Source organism: Anopheles bellator, chromosome 1, assembly GCF_943735745.2.
Source record: "Anopheles bellator chromosome 1, idAnoBellAS_SP24_06.2, whole genome shotgun sequence".
Taxonomy (NCBI): domain Eukaryota; kingdom Metazoa; phylum Arthropoda; class Insecta; order Diptera; family Culicidae; genus Anopheles; species Anopheles bellator.
In genome coordinates, this window is record NC_071285.1 from 48936869 (window position 1) to 48952407 (window position 15539).

The 15539-nt window shown below is 45.6% G+C and overlaps 2 protein-coding genes across 4 annotated transcripts in view; both read right to left on the reverse strand.

The window, feature by feature from the left end:
- LOC131216379 (uncharacterized) overlaps positions 1–10174 on the reverse strand; it is a 29838-nt gene extending 19664 nt beyond the window's left edge. Inside the window, exons 1-3 of one of the 3 annotated variants that reach the window (XM_058210857.1) lie at positions 9887–10174; positions 8344–8484; positions 7590–7835 (exon numbers count right to left, since the gene is read on the reverse strand). In XM_058210857.1, the coding sequence (XP_058066840.1) occupies positions 7831–7835; positions 8344–8484; positions 9887–9962 (222 nt within the window). In that variant the 5' untranslated portion in view covers positions 9963–10174 and the 3' untranslated portion in view covers positions 7590–7830. Of the gene's footprint in view, positions 1–7589; positions 7836–8343; positions 8485–8588; positions 9614–9886 lie in introns of those variants that run through there. The other 2 variants (XM_058210856.1, XM_058210855.1) reach the window with 2 other exon arrangements.
- A 226-nt stretch (positions 10175–10400) lies between these two features.
- Positions 10401–15354, reverse strand: LOC131206662 (FACT complex subunit spt16). Its single transcript, XM_058199321.1, has 9 exons — positions 15110–15354; positions 14787–15050; positions 14420–14719; positions 13379–14354; positions 13113–13311; positions 12172–13038; positions 11821–12089; positions 11606–11735; positions 10401–11183 (listed from the first exon to the last, which is right to left on the reverse strand). The coding sequence occupies exons 1-9, from the start codon at positions 15176–15178 to the stop codon at positions 11018–11020; spliced, it is 3240 nt and encodes a 1079-aa protein (XP_058055304.1). The 5' UTR covers positions 15179–15354; the 3' UTR covers positions 10401–11017.
- Between the last annotated feature and the right edge of the window lie 185 nt (positions 15355–15539).

Consider the following 15539-nt stretch of genomic DNA (forward strand, 5'->3'; position numbering starts at 1 on the left):
AAACGTCTGTCGGCTTCATTGATTCGATGGACGATAATTATAGTTCTGGATGGAATGGTTTAAAACAAGGTCACCAGCTGCTGCGCACCAGCTGGACCTGGATCGAAACAAATCCATTTTTAATTTTCACCAAATACACCACCCCAAAAACCGACACTCAAACACAGGCGTTACGGGTTTTATCTGTTTATGACACGACCCGCCGCCGATTATCGATCTACGAAAACTAATGACCGCGTGGTGGTCCGGCTGCTGCTTGGTTCGGCCGGCATGTCATTCTTATTTTCCGAACGAGGTCCTCCGTCGATCACTCGGTGGTCAGATCATCAATAACAATAGAGCACCGTCAACTGCCAGAGCTGCCAGCAATCGCGATTATTGGGAACGGGGCCCGCCCGGGGTGGCCACCGTAAAGCCCCACCAGGGAACGCGTGAAATGAATGAATGAATGGAGCACGACGGCCCATAAGATCTGATGTGCACACCCCACTCAATGGCCAGCGCGTAAACGCACATAAATAAACACCACCGCCGGGGCATGGTCTATGCGATCCGATCCATCATACCCGCGTTTTGTTCCAGTTTCGGTCGGGGCAAAGTCGTACGACATTCGCTACGGAAAGGGACGAATAGGGTTGGTTGTGTTGTGTTTGCATGTGACAGTGGACATGTTCTGAACACCCTGCCCATCTACCCTCTAATGCTCACACGCCTCAAGTGTGTTGTGGTGCCGCCACAAGTGTTGATGGACGTGAAATTAGCGTTCAGGGGAAAACGCACGAGAGAACGAGAATGAGTGATAACATCACGCAGCTTCACCAACTCGGTACACAGCTGTGCTTAATTATACCAAACTATGCATGACAACTTTGAAGAATACTCAATCCAAAAATTAATACATATTTAAAAATTACTATAATGGGGCAGGTCCGTTGCCAATACTCGCACCGTGATTAAAGCGGAACGTTTGACTTATGTGAAGACTCCAAGTAGTATAGATTTATTCCCAGACACAGCAAGGATGGAAAAGATGAAGTATCTTCTCAGACGTCATAAGGAAACGCGAAAAATGGAAAAAGCATTACAGGCGGTAGGTTAACTTTTGACGAATTCTTTGACTGAGTTTTACACCAACAACCTTTCGAGCAATGCGCTCACACACAATCACGTAAACGGAGAAATTGAACAAAAGCGTAAGAAAAACCAGGAGCCCCAATATAATGGAGAAAGGAAATGCTTGAGCTTAGAAAATGGGCTCCAAACGTGCCAATAACTGCCGCTACGATGCATGCGTTGAGAGGAGGTTGAGAAAAGAAGCTGGTTGGCTACTGTTGCTAACGGTTTGCAACCATCACGAACAGAAACACACTCATACACACCGGCACTTAGAGCTCAACTCAGGAACGTGCTCGCGGGGTCATCGATTGATCGCATCCCGTCTCGCGGCAAGTGAAAGTGTCGACAGCCTCTCATCGGGCCACGGCCCACTACTACTACTACTACTACTACCCACTACATCGTTAGCTCGTTTGTTTTTTTCTGCTCGATTCTTTCGCTTACAACCGACCGACCGACCGTCGCCACACTCACGTTCGTTGCATCGCGACCGTTGCTTTCCTCACGATCTCTAATGACCGGGGTCAGGAATGCAACAATCATCTTAGGAGGTTTTGCGCCTATGCTGTCCGCTGTCGATTACCGTGTCTCGGGAGCTTTGTGTTTTTCTTCTAGCTGTTGTTCCCATTTCAGGCGCACAGCTGTTGCCGCGTCACGCAATCCTGGTTTTACGGTGCAAACGTTCGCCAGGGTTTGCCAGGGCTTTTTGCTTTTGCAAACAAATTTGGCAGTACGTATTCCTTACTTTAAGTTTAAAAAACAGCCTACGAATAGTAGGGACAATACATTTCCGGACCATACCAAACCATGGCCTATGGCCTGTTCTAGTTTTTCAAAAAAATAAATAAATAAACAATTGTTTGTACGGTGCCGCTTTATCAGCGGCGTCAGTCTGGTGTCAAGTGCTTGGCAATAAATGCCTTTTCCACCCTCAACAAGAAAAAAAATAACACGCAAACGAACAACGATGTTGCCGCGGACAGGCACAGTGAGAGGTCAAATTTTCCGATAAACCCAAAAATGTTTGGATACTTTATGGTGTGGTAGTTGCTCTCGTATCGATGGTTCTGCTCTTATCAAGGCACTGAAGCAACGAGTCTTAGCCAGGAATAAAAATGGAACCCAGTTTCTTATGTTCGGCCCAATCTAACCAAAAATTATCACATCGAGAAGAAAAAACCACAAAAAAAATGCTTGTGGCATCGTGGAGTGTGATAAGAGAAAAAATATCTTTCCGTCCAACTCCTAACACACACAAAAGTACACCGAGACGGAGAAAGAAAAACCGGAACAGAACGAAACGAACCCGCTGTTCGCCCTCGAGAGCCACGCGAAATGTGCCAATAGGAAATGGCAATCAAATAGTTGGTCCAGTTTCGGGGCGAGCTGCTGAAGTTTGCTTCCTTCTTGCGCCCGAGAAGTTCGGCACCGCCGGCGAAGCGAAATATGTTTTGCATTCTTCAGGACACCAACCCGGGGAGGGTGGGCACAGGACGGGCCTTCGGGAGTTCCGAAAACTTCAAACGAATTGGCGAAATGCTGATGATACTCGAAAAAGAAACCTCCACGTGCCAATCAACCGTGACGATCATCCGACAGAAAAGGGTCGTTAGCGAAAAAGGTGAACCAACAACCGAGGTGCACGGCAAACGATAAATTCAACAACTGACAGCAGTGTTGTATCGGTTTCGGTTCCCCATACACCAAAACTGGGCACTCTTTAAGGATGAAAACTTCAAAACGGTTTTTTGAACCTTCCCTAGGGGCAAGTTTATGAAAATGCGCATTCAAAAAATTTTACTCCAATTGATTGTATTTACAAATACGATTTAAATAAAAATGTCAACCATACTAACTACAAATGTCAGCCTTACAGCCCGCCAATGGTTTTCACTAGACGAAACGAATCTTGACACTTTACTCTTTGCTTCCGGGTCACCATGATGTTGCTACCGAGGGAACCCTTTGACGAGTTCTTTGACTTTTGCAACTTTTCATTTCCCTCGCCAAAGCTGCTTTCGCCAGTCGCCGGTTGTGACGATTGACGGACGGATGGATGATTTCGATTATCGTCCTCGAAAGCCAGTGGTTGGGTCTGCAAAAAACCTTTCCGGAAGTGCTTGCAGCCAGGGTGACGAGGTCACTTTGGCGGAATCGATCCCTGGCGACATATGGTCGGCCGTTTTCTGAAGACAGAGCCACGAGAAAATAGAACCGGCCGACTCGACGTAAAACCGGCGTTCGAACGAAGCAGGACGGGAAAAATTCCTCCTGGAAACGATCCGAAGGAAAACAAAGACCATTCCTACCACCGCCCCCACCCAGCAGTGACACGATTTTCCGGAGCTGTCGGTGTTCCGCTTTTCCTGCCAGCCCGTGGCAACTCGAGCCGACCTCCGTTGAGCTGGAGGCTAAGAGTAAGTTGAGCCGTCCCTGCCATCGTTGGCGAAAATATTTAACATCTTGCCCGAGACAGCGGCAAGTCGAACAAGTGCTTCGCTAAGCGCCTCCTGGAGCGAGTGGCAGAAATATTGAGGGCGCTACTCGTGGTCTGGTGAGTTCATTGTACCCAACCAGCAACATCGTATCGCGTAGCTAGTAACGGCTAGTTTGGTGGAGAACGGTGGAAAATAGGGAAGTGGTGTAGCACATATCAGCAACCCGATACGGATTGGAGTGTGCTTGATACTTGAGCCATCAAATTGGCTTTGGAGAACTAAATCGGCGCATTCCCCGGAAGTACGGAAGTGGCTGCCGGGAAACACTGGAACCGGAAGAGCTGCTTTCATTTTTGACATGCTTCTCGTGCACTGAGTGCTAGGAAAAATCGAACACCATAGACAAGCGACGATGCCACACAATATACATTTTATCACTTGCTCCACTTGACTCAATTCGATGATAGGTGCTTGATATCATCTCCGTAAACCCACTCATTATTGGCTCGGGATTTACGGCGATGCTATGAAATTGGTTATAAACTTTCCATATCACCCAATAGCTTTTCACTTATTCGAAGCAACAATTTCATTCAATAGTTACAGCTCCAATCTCATGAAATAGATACAGTGAAGCTCCCAAAACTTATCAAAACGTTTTGGAGATCCTAATCAACTCCAGCTTCCTTTAAATCTGCGTAGGTTCTTCAGCTGTCCCATCCGCAAGCACTTACATCGATCGAGCCATTCAATATTGATGAGCATCTGGTGCTATAAGCGGAAGCTTCAATCTCAGCTGTGGCGTTGGATTGCGTTAGATAGTTCCTCACCCCGCAGGAAGGAAGAGGAGTACGTGACCAAAACGATGATTGTGTGGTACCAGGCCAGGCAGTATCACGCCGGGAGGTTACCACCGAGCGGTTTCAGCTTAGAAGATACCGAATATTCAGCATTTCAGACCTAGTGGGTCTCAGTAAGGACGAAGAAGGGATAGAATGTTGACCCAGAGAAGCCATTGAGTTAATATTAAATGAACATTAATGTCTGTGTAGGTTCAACGAGCATCCTGAATCGTGCGCAGTCATTAAACAAACCTCAATAAGATTTATTTAAAAATAAGCCATCACCACATGATCTTAGAAAAAATAATTATGCCTAATTTCAACGGGAGCATCTTTTTATCAAACAGATGACATTCCATTCTGGCCATTTTTTGATAATGGGCAGAACCGTATTTCCAAAACAAAATTCCACCATCCTGTTTTACATGGGTCATAAACATGTCTTGCTATCAGGAAATGAAGTGCAGATAAGCGGAAATGTTATCAGGACTGATAAGTTGTACGATGCCTTACTTTACAATCAACTAAGTATCGATCCATCGGTAGTGTAAACAATTTGTTATTGAGTGGAACTAAGTTCAACCGGCGTCGCACGGATACTATCACCCAACCATCAGTCTCAGTATTTAGAGTTAGTATTTTAAACAATATAAATTCATAATAACCTAAAAGGCACGATGATGGGGGTGGTCACAATGATGCTCAAAATAGTCCCGTTTAAACGGGACTGAACCGCACGTGGGCCCTATAAAATCCATCTGTTGCATCGGCAGCATTAGAGGACGTTTTGAAAAATAAAAAACCAGTTTCGCAACAACATACGGCGCACCGTTTTGTCGCAATGAAGTAAAATTCAAACGAACGGAGACAACGCCAAAGTCCACCGGTGGAGAAAGGCAGAAAGCAGAAAAAAGAACACTCTCTGCATTTTCTATGTTGCTGCAAGGGAGGCCGCTGTTGGCCCGCTGATGTGAATTGGCCAAAATATATTCCAATCACATCGTTCTCCTCATCCTTCGTGCGAGCTGCATAACTTTCTTCCTCCAATTGAAGCACATACAGTCGAACAGCCACACATACACAAATGAAGCTGAAACATCCTCGTTGTCAGTTCCTTGCTATCCTATCCGAACCTCCAAGGATTGCAGGAGGGACATTGCGGAACGAAGCTGATGCACATGAGATATCAGAGATGAGAAAAAGGCGAACAAAGGACACACCCATACCGACGAAAGAGTCTCTGCGCATACAAACACACGCAACACAAAAGCAGAAGCAGAAGCAGACGATAAAGAGCATCCTTTCCGCAGGTATTCTGGGCCTTTGACGCACACATCTATGCTCGATGCATTCCGGCAGCAACGAGGAACATGACAGGTGCAAACACAGGCCAACGGAAACGATTTCGGGTGAAGAAATGCTTTGTTCCAAATGCTAATTTTGGACTTCATGATCCTTAACGCCGACGGTGTCCGTAAAAAAATAGATGGCAGAAAATCGAAGTTAAGATTTGGAGCATTCTGTGAATTCGCTTTGTCTCGCTTGATCCTCAATTTGATTGATAAAAGCTATAAAAAGATCATAAAAACACTCACCTTTTGAATTCCAGAAGCTATCGTTACCACTGGCTAACGTTTCAATGGTGTTCCTCAAACGGTGGAGCCTATTTTAAAGGCTCGCAGCATCTTGACTGATTGATCTTCGGCGTCGCGATCATTGTAAGGCATTCTGGTGAAATCTCTCGGGGTTTTGGAGATCACCAAAATTTTCTTCACTTCAACGAACGAAAAAACGACAGCATGTGTGTCATTTTTCTCATTTTATCTCGCTTCACGCAGGGCATCTACACATTGTCCGGGAAAAGGGAGACCCCATTTTCTCCAGCTTCTCACCGTGGCCGTTGTTAACTCGATGGCGAGTGGTGAACTTGAAAACGGAATTTTTGTTTTCATTTTTCTCAAGCCCCAAAACGGTCGCCTTCTATTCCTCCTTCTTCGGCCCGCTCATTTCTTACTCTCTCCTCTTCGCATTTTACATATCGCGGAGCACACAACACACGTATTTTCTCGGCGAAGCTGTGCACGTGAACGACGACGCGAACAGAGCGAGAGCGACACTCGCATTCCAGCTCGCAACCCTGTGCCCGAGTGAGACGCAAGCGAACGCTCCAAAATACTTGTTTTGCAAATACATCACACTACAAACAGAACGCTAGCAAGAACCAACACCAAGGCAACACTGCTCCACACGCGAGTAATGGATCTCTCTCATCTCTTTCCAGCCGCTCGAAACCACCTATCGCTTGTCCAACACACACTCCTCGCTCGCATCCGATCGCACTCATACCCACTCAGCTCCACCATATTTGACCCACGGATGGCGACGCGAAACAGCGAGCGAAACAATTCCAGAAGACAAATACTATACGTTCTCCACTACCACACACTCCGCGCCCTTCCCAGGAGATGCTTTTGCACTTTTCACGTCACAGCAACCTTTGATTTGGGATGCATTTTGAATCGCCGAATCGCATTGCGCATTGTTGACACCTTCATTTGAATTCGCGTTCGTTTACGAACCGAATACCACGTTTAGTGCCACTCGTGCACCGCACACAAGACAGAAGCTAAACTTTAGGAATTTTCACCAATCAGACACTCCTGGAACTGAGTTTCACTCACAAAATTACTTGAAACTGCTGCAATCCGTCGCAGGAACAATCGAACGGAACGCGAACTCGCAACCCGACCGCATCGTTCGGAGGTTAAAACTGAAATGTCAAAAATTACGTTACGCTACGTTACGTTACGCCGTTTGTAGACCGAGTTCGACTGTCTTTATTTGACAGATGCCATATCGCGATGTGGTGTAAACCAAGGTGACGTAACGGTTGCTACATTCCAACAGTCTCGTTTAAAAAGGTGGTCAATACTTTTTAAAAAGTGAGGATTTTAGTTACATTTTCCTGAAACAGATAAGTTATGTCCAATCCGAATTTTCGGCCTTCCATGGCTCACGCATACCAACGAATCCAGCTATAATGCCTGCCTTAATTCGGTATGTCGCGACACCGATGATCTATGTTTTAACATATATTTAGCATTATATTTTATTATATCATTCATTATAATATTATTATTATATTCATTATAATATTATATATAGTCGGGGATCATTATATCCCCGACTCTCTTTTTGTCGCTTCGTCCTTTTTTCATCTTTCATTCATTCATCTGCAGGGTACCGGGTTTTTACGCTTTACGTGTACGGTTTAGGTAAAAAATGCACTTCATAGAAAATAAAATCCATAAGTAAAGACAGGAAAGTATCCATATCCAAAGCGAAGTACGAAATAAAGGATGTGATCTGTAAACTGTGCCTAATTCCGGTGGCATTTCTGCAAAAGCGTGGTGTTGTGGATTTTTAAAGTTACCTTAGGCTAAGATTAGTGGAGACAGGGCAGATTAGTTAGTGCGAAGAAAAGAACAAATAGAAATTAAAATTTCAACATTTGTTGAAATACAATATAATTAATGTATAATTATAGGAGAAAAATGTCGACTCAAAATAAATCCCTCTTCTTCAAAATGAAATATACCTAATTCTTTTCATTCTTCATTATTTGTCCTAAATTCAAATTATCTCATAATCAGTATTTTTGACCGAATTTTTGGTTTTTCTCCCATAATTAACTTTTCACTTCGTTTCACTTCGGTTTTTTCGACCGAGCGTTCCCGGTCCCTGGTTTTCGCTTGCAGGTTCGCAAACCTGGCATTTTTCTATTTTTCTATTTTTCTATGTTTTTTGCAGAGCAGAAATTGACAGAACGCGTTGCCCGAATTCGAAACTGACAGGACGCCCGGTGAAAAGTATTACACATTCGAATATTTTAATTTTTCGATAAAATCTTGAACATAAAATGCAACAAAATGTGAATACACACTTACCTATATCGTCATTCAACTGGAACTGATCGGATCGGAGCGTCGGCGTTTCTTCGCCCGTAGTTTTCCCATTTACCACCTTCAGCGAAAAGCCATCGGATGCATTTAATGAATTAAGCCTTTGACTCAATTCTTCACAATCATCTGTAATGTACAATACAAAGGGTTGCTAAAGTTGGGAAACCCAATCATTTGTTTTTTCATTCCCATATCACAACAATACAATATAGTTACAGCTATATGAGAGTTCGCATTATTCGCCTTAAGCAACAAAACCAAGCTAATCTAAACCCAATATATTACAATATACAAGTGAAATTTATTCCGATTTTCTTCCGCTTCTACGGGAACAACCGTTAAGAGGTCCGTTAAGACAATATGTTAGTTTCTGATGCTTTCTCTGGTGCTGTTTTTACGGGCCGGTACCGAGAATCGAAACCATGGCCGGTAAGTGACGACTGCTCTATCAGCGGGCGTAAATTCTGATTTTAGAAAACAAAATTTAAACGCACGGTCCATTCATTGTTGCACCCATAGTATGGACAGCTGGCTCTTAAGTGTTCAAAACAGTATCCGTCCAAGTATTTGGTCAGTTCTAAATGTATGTCAACCGGTAACCCAATTAATGAAGGATAGCCGTAGGTAAGGCATGTATGATGTATGTTGTTCCGGAAAGGCACGAACACCTCCGTTTTTAATCTATACGACAATTCTTTCAGCCGCTGAAAGCAAACCGCTAGGCGCTCAGTGTTCACCAACGGCACATATCGACTGATGGGAAGGGCAACGCTGAACCCACTGTTAATGGGGACAACACCGGCGGGGACGAGACTAACGATTAGCAAATCGCCACTAACGAGAGAGGTGAGCTTGCAGCCAAAATAATTATTCTCATCGACACGAATCGGCATCAAGCAGAGATCCATCGAGTATAAATTCGATTGGCTTGCGAAACTATCGACCGACAGTTGAGTACCAAAGTGGTGTACAAGCCGTTTGTCGAACGATCGGTACACCTGTGGCATCTTGGACTTGCCAAACGATGGCATTGGGCAGTTCCGTGGTGTGAGGCCCGTTTCAAGCGCCACTACGTAGATAACAACCCTTATCAGATCATTTTTGCTAATCTCTGCGACGGGTCGAGGATAATTGGCGATGAAATGGCGTAACGCTGCCTCCAGTGTCGGTGTAAGAGATTGCAGGTTGCTGTCCTCGACGAGGAGCTGTATCCTCGTTAAGTCGGTCTGTGGAGTGACCGGAATCGGACGATATCCTGCAACGGAAGCGACACACAAACATTACCACCCAGTGAACAAACAGGTTTGGCAAACAAAAACAGGAAATCGATACTTGTTTTTTAGAACCATACTTGTAACATTGTAACATTGACTTAAACCTAAACAATTAACCCTTGGGACCTTGGGCCAAACATGCAACACGTAGCAAAAGCAATCAATGAGTTGTTAAGCATTAAGCAAGCATTACTTAGCATTCCTAGATTTCTTTCATCTGGACGAAAGGAATTCGCTCAGAAAGGAAGCCCTACCTTCAGTCTCTTCAGCAACGGATTCGAGCGGTGAGCGACTGCGTTGCATTTCTGATTCCAAATTTGAGGACGCCATTGCCGGCGATTTACTGCGAAATTTGCGAAAAGCACGACGCTATCAACCCCTTGCCGACGTCTTGTATAAGTGCTTGGTTTTTGTTGTTCGTTTCTTGGTTAACTTGATAAAACGTTACGTTGAGCTGGATGACTCATACGAACTTAATTTTCGCCGACTTAATGCAATACCTCACTGTAAAATGGTACTTGAACTGTTAACAGCGATGCGTTCAGTTTGTGCGATTGAAGTGACGTCAGTTGTCAGATGGAAAAGTCACACAGGGTGTGCATTGTGTTATGTTTCGCCGTACAGGGTGATCTGCAATCTACGCAACAGACTTTACAATTACAATTTAACCGTAGTTTTACGTATTTAGGTATATTTTGCTTAAAAAAAAAATTTTACAATAACTTCCAGATATTTCGGTGATTTTTTAAACATAAAACCAACGCATGTAACCTTTTCTTCTCCATTTAATGTTCAAATATGTGATCATGTAATCTACCAATTCTCGACCATTACACATTTTTACTTTCTTTGCAAACCAATTTGTCACCATTGGCAGTTTTCTTCATGCTTCGATCGCTTTACTTGGCTGGATGTACACGGGTATGATTGATTTTGAACCACAAACCAAGCCAGTATGCGGCTATTGTAACAATGGAAATATCCTTTATGACGAAGTGATCCGCAAATGCGAACACCAAATGGAAACGTGAGAGAATGATGACGAACTGTGAAATACTTCAATAGGCAACATAGACACAGCGAAGGAACACACGAGCTAGATCCTGCTGCTCATGACCTGTTTTACAAACAATTACAATCCTGTGAAGCCACTTGCTCAGCACTGTGCTTTGCTAAACGAAGTGGACTAGCTCGGCTCTTAACGACGCTTGAACAAAATCAGGAAAACGAAAAAGTCTTAGACTAAAAGCGAGAACCATCGTATACTCGGATCGAGGACACTCTGCTTACGGTCTTAAAAGGTTGATTTGCAGACATAATGTGGCAACCCGCACCAGGTGGCAATCACTGTAATCGCCCTCCTAGCTCTGGGACGCCCGGGAAGCTTACTTTCTAGATTTTTTGCTCTTGTGATGGTGGCCACTGTCTCGGCTGTCATCTCGTGAGCGTTTGCTGCTGCTGTGCCGATCGTGCTTGCTACTGCTGCCACTCCGGTGCTTATCGTTATGTTTGTCCTTGTGATTCTTGTCTCTGCTGCTGTGCTTTGAAGAGCTGTGGCGAAGTAAAACAATAGTTAGGTTAGATCCTATCTTCCATGAGCATCATTTCGTAGTAAAGCAAAAGGCTTCGCGAAAGAGTGGTGAAAAAGCACAAAAAAAGAACTGCAGGAATGGAAACCGAGGTTCCTTTGCAAGCAACAAAAAAAGCCACGAGAACTTCAAACTTCAATGACCTGCGGTGATGTTCATGTCGTTTCTTGGATGATGCTAAACCACGATCCCGTCTGGCACCACCACCACACAACCAAACGCATCACACAACATCCGAAACAATTGATGGTAAGCATGCGTATGTGAAAGTAAAGTGAGAAAATGGGTGTTTGCAAATAGGTAGTCGCGCATGGAAATTACGTTGCCACGTGGTTTTAAGAATTTTACGGGATGATAGTCAAATGCACTCAATCGACAACTTACCTGTGGTGGGAACGTTTCTTTGATGCTCCCCGATCATCGTATCCATCATTCTCGCGGTTTCGGTCTTCTTCAGCAGCTTCTCGCTCCAGATCGGACCAATCCTTGCCAGACTCCTCGTCTGAACCCAGATCTAAAACCATAAAGCAGACGGGTAAATAAACATTCGGACAAATCGCTGTAAGTAGCTGTGCCCTCTCGCACTGTTCGTATGCTACCTTCTTCACTGCCACTATCATCGTCCTCCGATGCTTCGGAATAATCCTCGGAGTCCGATTCTTCCTCATCATCATCATCCGTTGGTTCGTACGCATCGTCCTCCTCGTCCTCTGTCTCGCTGTTCGGATCGGCTTCGCCTTCTGACTCCGGATCGAGGAACGTCCAGCCACCATTCTCGAAGAAACCATCTGGATCGTCAGTGATGGTTTTCATAATTTTTGCCCAATTCAGCGATTGTATACCCTCCGAGTAGCGAATGTCACACGAACTAACGATGGAATAGAACAACGACGAAGGAAGTTAGTAAATGGCTACTTCAATCAAGAGTTATGCATCGCACCGAAACATACTTTAACCATTCCTTCACATGATCCAACATGTTCATCGGTATCGCGTTGACCATCGCTATTTTTTGCTGATAGTTCTTGAATACAAATATCATATCGAAGTTTCGCAGATGGAATTGGACGCGTTCAAAGTGCACCAGCTCGACGTCCTCGAGCGTAATCACGAACGGTGGCCATTCGGTAAGATTCACCAAGCTTCCGGACGTTGGCTGCAGCAGCACTGTGCTACGGAACGGTGCTCCCGGGAAACCAAGTTCTCGGAACGGCGTGTCGAACTCGATCTGTTGCTTCGTCATAGCTTCCACCTTCTCGCAGAAACTTTTGAACGCAGTTCGCAGTTTGTGGCGCAGCTCGCGCTCGGCCTGTTCCGCCGCGAGATCGTCTCTGTCGTGCATATGCTGGTGTTTGCCAAGATCGGTCGTAATTTCGCCCACTTCGGTGTAGAACTGCACGTCCAGGTGTTTCTTTTTGCCGAACATGATCGCATGCTTTAAGTGGAAGTGCAACAGGATAATCATCTCACCGTCGCACGGTTGAAAGAACCCGCTCTTGATATTGTTGTACAGAATGTCCACCTTGTCGCCCCGGACGGACGTGTAGCGGAAGCCGTTGACGTGCGCCTCCAACGCGCCCGTCATTCGCTTACTAACGATATTCGGCCGTATATAGAGATCCTTCAGCTTGGGGTTGCCCTTGTTCTGTGACATCACCAAGGTGTCCTGCTTTACCAGATCCTCCTTTTCGCGTTCCTCCGCCTCGCGTGTCTTAAAGAGCTTTTGTACATCCTTTATTAGCCGGAAAGCGGTGTTCAGGTTAGACGAGGGAGCTGCTATCTCTCCCGGTTCCTTTGTGTTTGTCGAACGATAAGTGCTGTAAAAAATGATTTACGAAAAATTAATTGATGATTTTATCTAGTCATACTACTAAGAAGATATGCTACATACACCTCCTTCACGAATGTTGATTCCGGGTTAAGGTACATGCCAGCCTCGTTGCGACCCATTGTTGCCCCGGGATGAAAGAAGTTTATACGTAGATAGGTGTAGTCGCCCTCCACCGACTGGGATATATTTTTGATTGTTGAGATGTGGAACGGAACCGGCACGCCGAAGATCGGCATTATCACCGTTTCATATTTACGATCTGCAAAGGGAAGAAAGCATCGTTATGGTACGTTATTCGATAAATACACAACAGAAAAATTACTTACCAACGTACAACTTTAGTTGCTTCACCTCATCCTCACGTGGCATCTGGTTGACGCTTTTGTAGGAAACGGTCGACTTGCGTACCTTTTCCGCCTCTTTGCCACCGCCTTGCTTTGCCAGCCGTTCCTTGGCCTTTTCGTTCAGTGCAATGGCCAGTTCCTTCTGATGTTGCTTTCGCTTCTCCTCCGAACTCTGTTCATTGCGCAGCTTGCTCTCAAGCACCGTCGAGCGCTTACCGCTACGGCCCAATATTTCTGGAGCCTTTTCCTTTTCCTGTTCCTCGCCTTCATCATCATCATCGTCGTCGTCCTTCAGAAAAATGCCAATGTTTTTAATCTTCTTCTTCGACTGCGTCAGGACGGCCGCTGGCGACTCGTCCGTCACTAGCACCGTATCACCGACGAACAGGGCGTACACTTTCGACTCCTTGTCCGTCGCTTCCGTGTTGTCCAGACCCGCCAGGCCTACGTTAAGACTAAACACCATACCCTTCCGCAAGACGGCCGCACACTTTGGACCAATGGTCATCGAGTTTTCGCGAAACTCGAGACCAGTCGCAAACCCGAACGTTTTCGTCAGCTTATCAACCAGCTTCGGTTCCTCTTTCTTCGCGTACTCCAAACCCATATCATACACTTCCGAGAGCCGCTTGCCAGGGATGAGCCCTTTCAGCAGCTCTTCCTCGAGATTGAGCAGAAAGTTGTAGTGCTTCTGGATGGTGTCGGTGGGGTTGACGAGGAGCGTGCGAACGAGGTTCGAGCAGTACGACTTGTATCGCGCACCGAGCGCACAGATGATCGAACCAAAGTGCAGATAATTCTTGTCACTAAACACACTGAATTTGAGACTGTAATTCCCGCCCGATTGAATGATGGCCGGATAGCACATGTCGAGCTGGTTCGTGTCAACCCCACTAACGTACTTCTTATCGGTCAGCGCTGATTCGACGCCTTCGGAGAGCTTTGCGTGTTTCACTTTCTACAAAAAAGGGACATCGAAACATTTAATATTACCGCTCTTCCAAAACGAAAAGCATCCCATACCTTATCCGCATCAATAATCTCCATTATCTGATCTTTGAGATACTTGTTAAACACGTCGATCGTCACTAGGCAGGCCTTCTTGATCGTCAGGAGCTCGGAATCTTCCTTGGGGCACATGATGTACCCGATTGGGACGCTAATGTCGACGTTGGTGAAATGTTTGTCCTTCAGAAAAGCACGCCAGTTCTCGCAAAACTCGCCCGGAAAGTTGTCTTTCGTGAAAACGCCTACCGACTTGCCACCCTTTGATGCTTTCATTGCTTCGTGGAGCTTCTCGTAGTTGGCTTTATCTTTGTCATTCTGTAGGGACAAACAGAAACTAGAGTTAGGACACATTCGCCCAGTTCTCTTCCATGCTGTACATTACCTTATCGCGGACGAGCAGGCGGATCGGCGGCAGACCTTCCTCCGAGTCCTTCTCAATCTGCTTAAGAAAATCGATCTTTTTCTTGCTCGTCAGAAACAGGATGGCGTTGTCGCAAAAGACGCTGATCGTGTCCGTCAGCTCGTAGCCGAACAACCAAGTTTGCAGCGCCGTTGATTTACTGTAGAACGATTCCTCGTCCACGCCAACGGCTGTCATGATGCAGTCCACCTTCGACAGTGAGTCATCGTGGTTGAATTCGGCTTCCTGTCGATAGCAAAACTGGTCAGCCGCCGTTTCGCGCCGGAAGCACTCGGATCACTTACCTTCCAGTTTGCATAGAAGCGCTTTATCCGCCGGAAGAAGTTATCTTTATCTAGGACGATGTTCGACATGTTTTCGGAACTACGGCTTGTGCCCCGTTCGTTTGTTGTTTTCCGCTCTTGCAGATGCTTTGCTTTCGATGACGAAAAAAGCGCAACGCTTCAATCACTTGTGAGCACAAGGTGTCAACACCACTCGGAAACCGCGCACACAGCACACCCCGCGCCAGAGGTTCCGTTCAACACAAACGTGTTTGTCCAAGCAAATAGCGTTCCCCAAACTAGCCTCAATAACGAATCCGAACATTCACGAAACACACAAATCACGCCACACGCCAGTGGTTCACGATTTTAGGTTCTTTACGTTCCGGATGGCGTCTGACTAGCACTGCTCTTGAAAACTACGCTGCAAAGTGGCGGCTTGCAAATACTA

Bases quoted from the DNA above. Each gene is read 5' to 3' on its own strand.
- LOC131206662 (XM_058199321.1), bottom strand. From the start codon at position 15,178: ATGTCGAACATCGTCCTAGATAAAGATAACTTCTTCCGGCGGATAAAG. The intron at 15,051-15,109 runs GTAAGTGATCCG...TGCTATCGACAG, and splicing joins GCTTCTATGCAAACTGGAAG to GAAGCCGAATTCAACCACGA. The intron at 11,736-11,820 runs GTAGCATACGAA...TTATGGTTTTAG, and splicing joins TGATAGTGGCAGTGAAGAAG to ATCTGGGTTCAGACGAGGAG.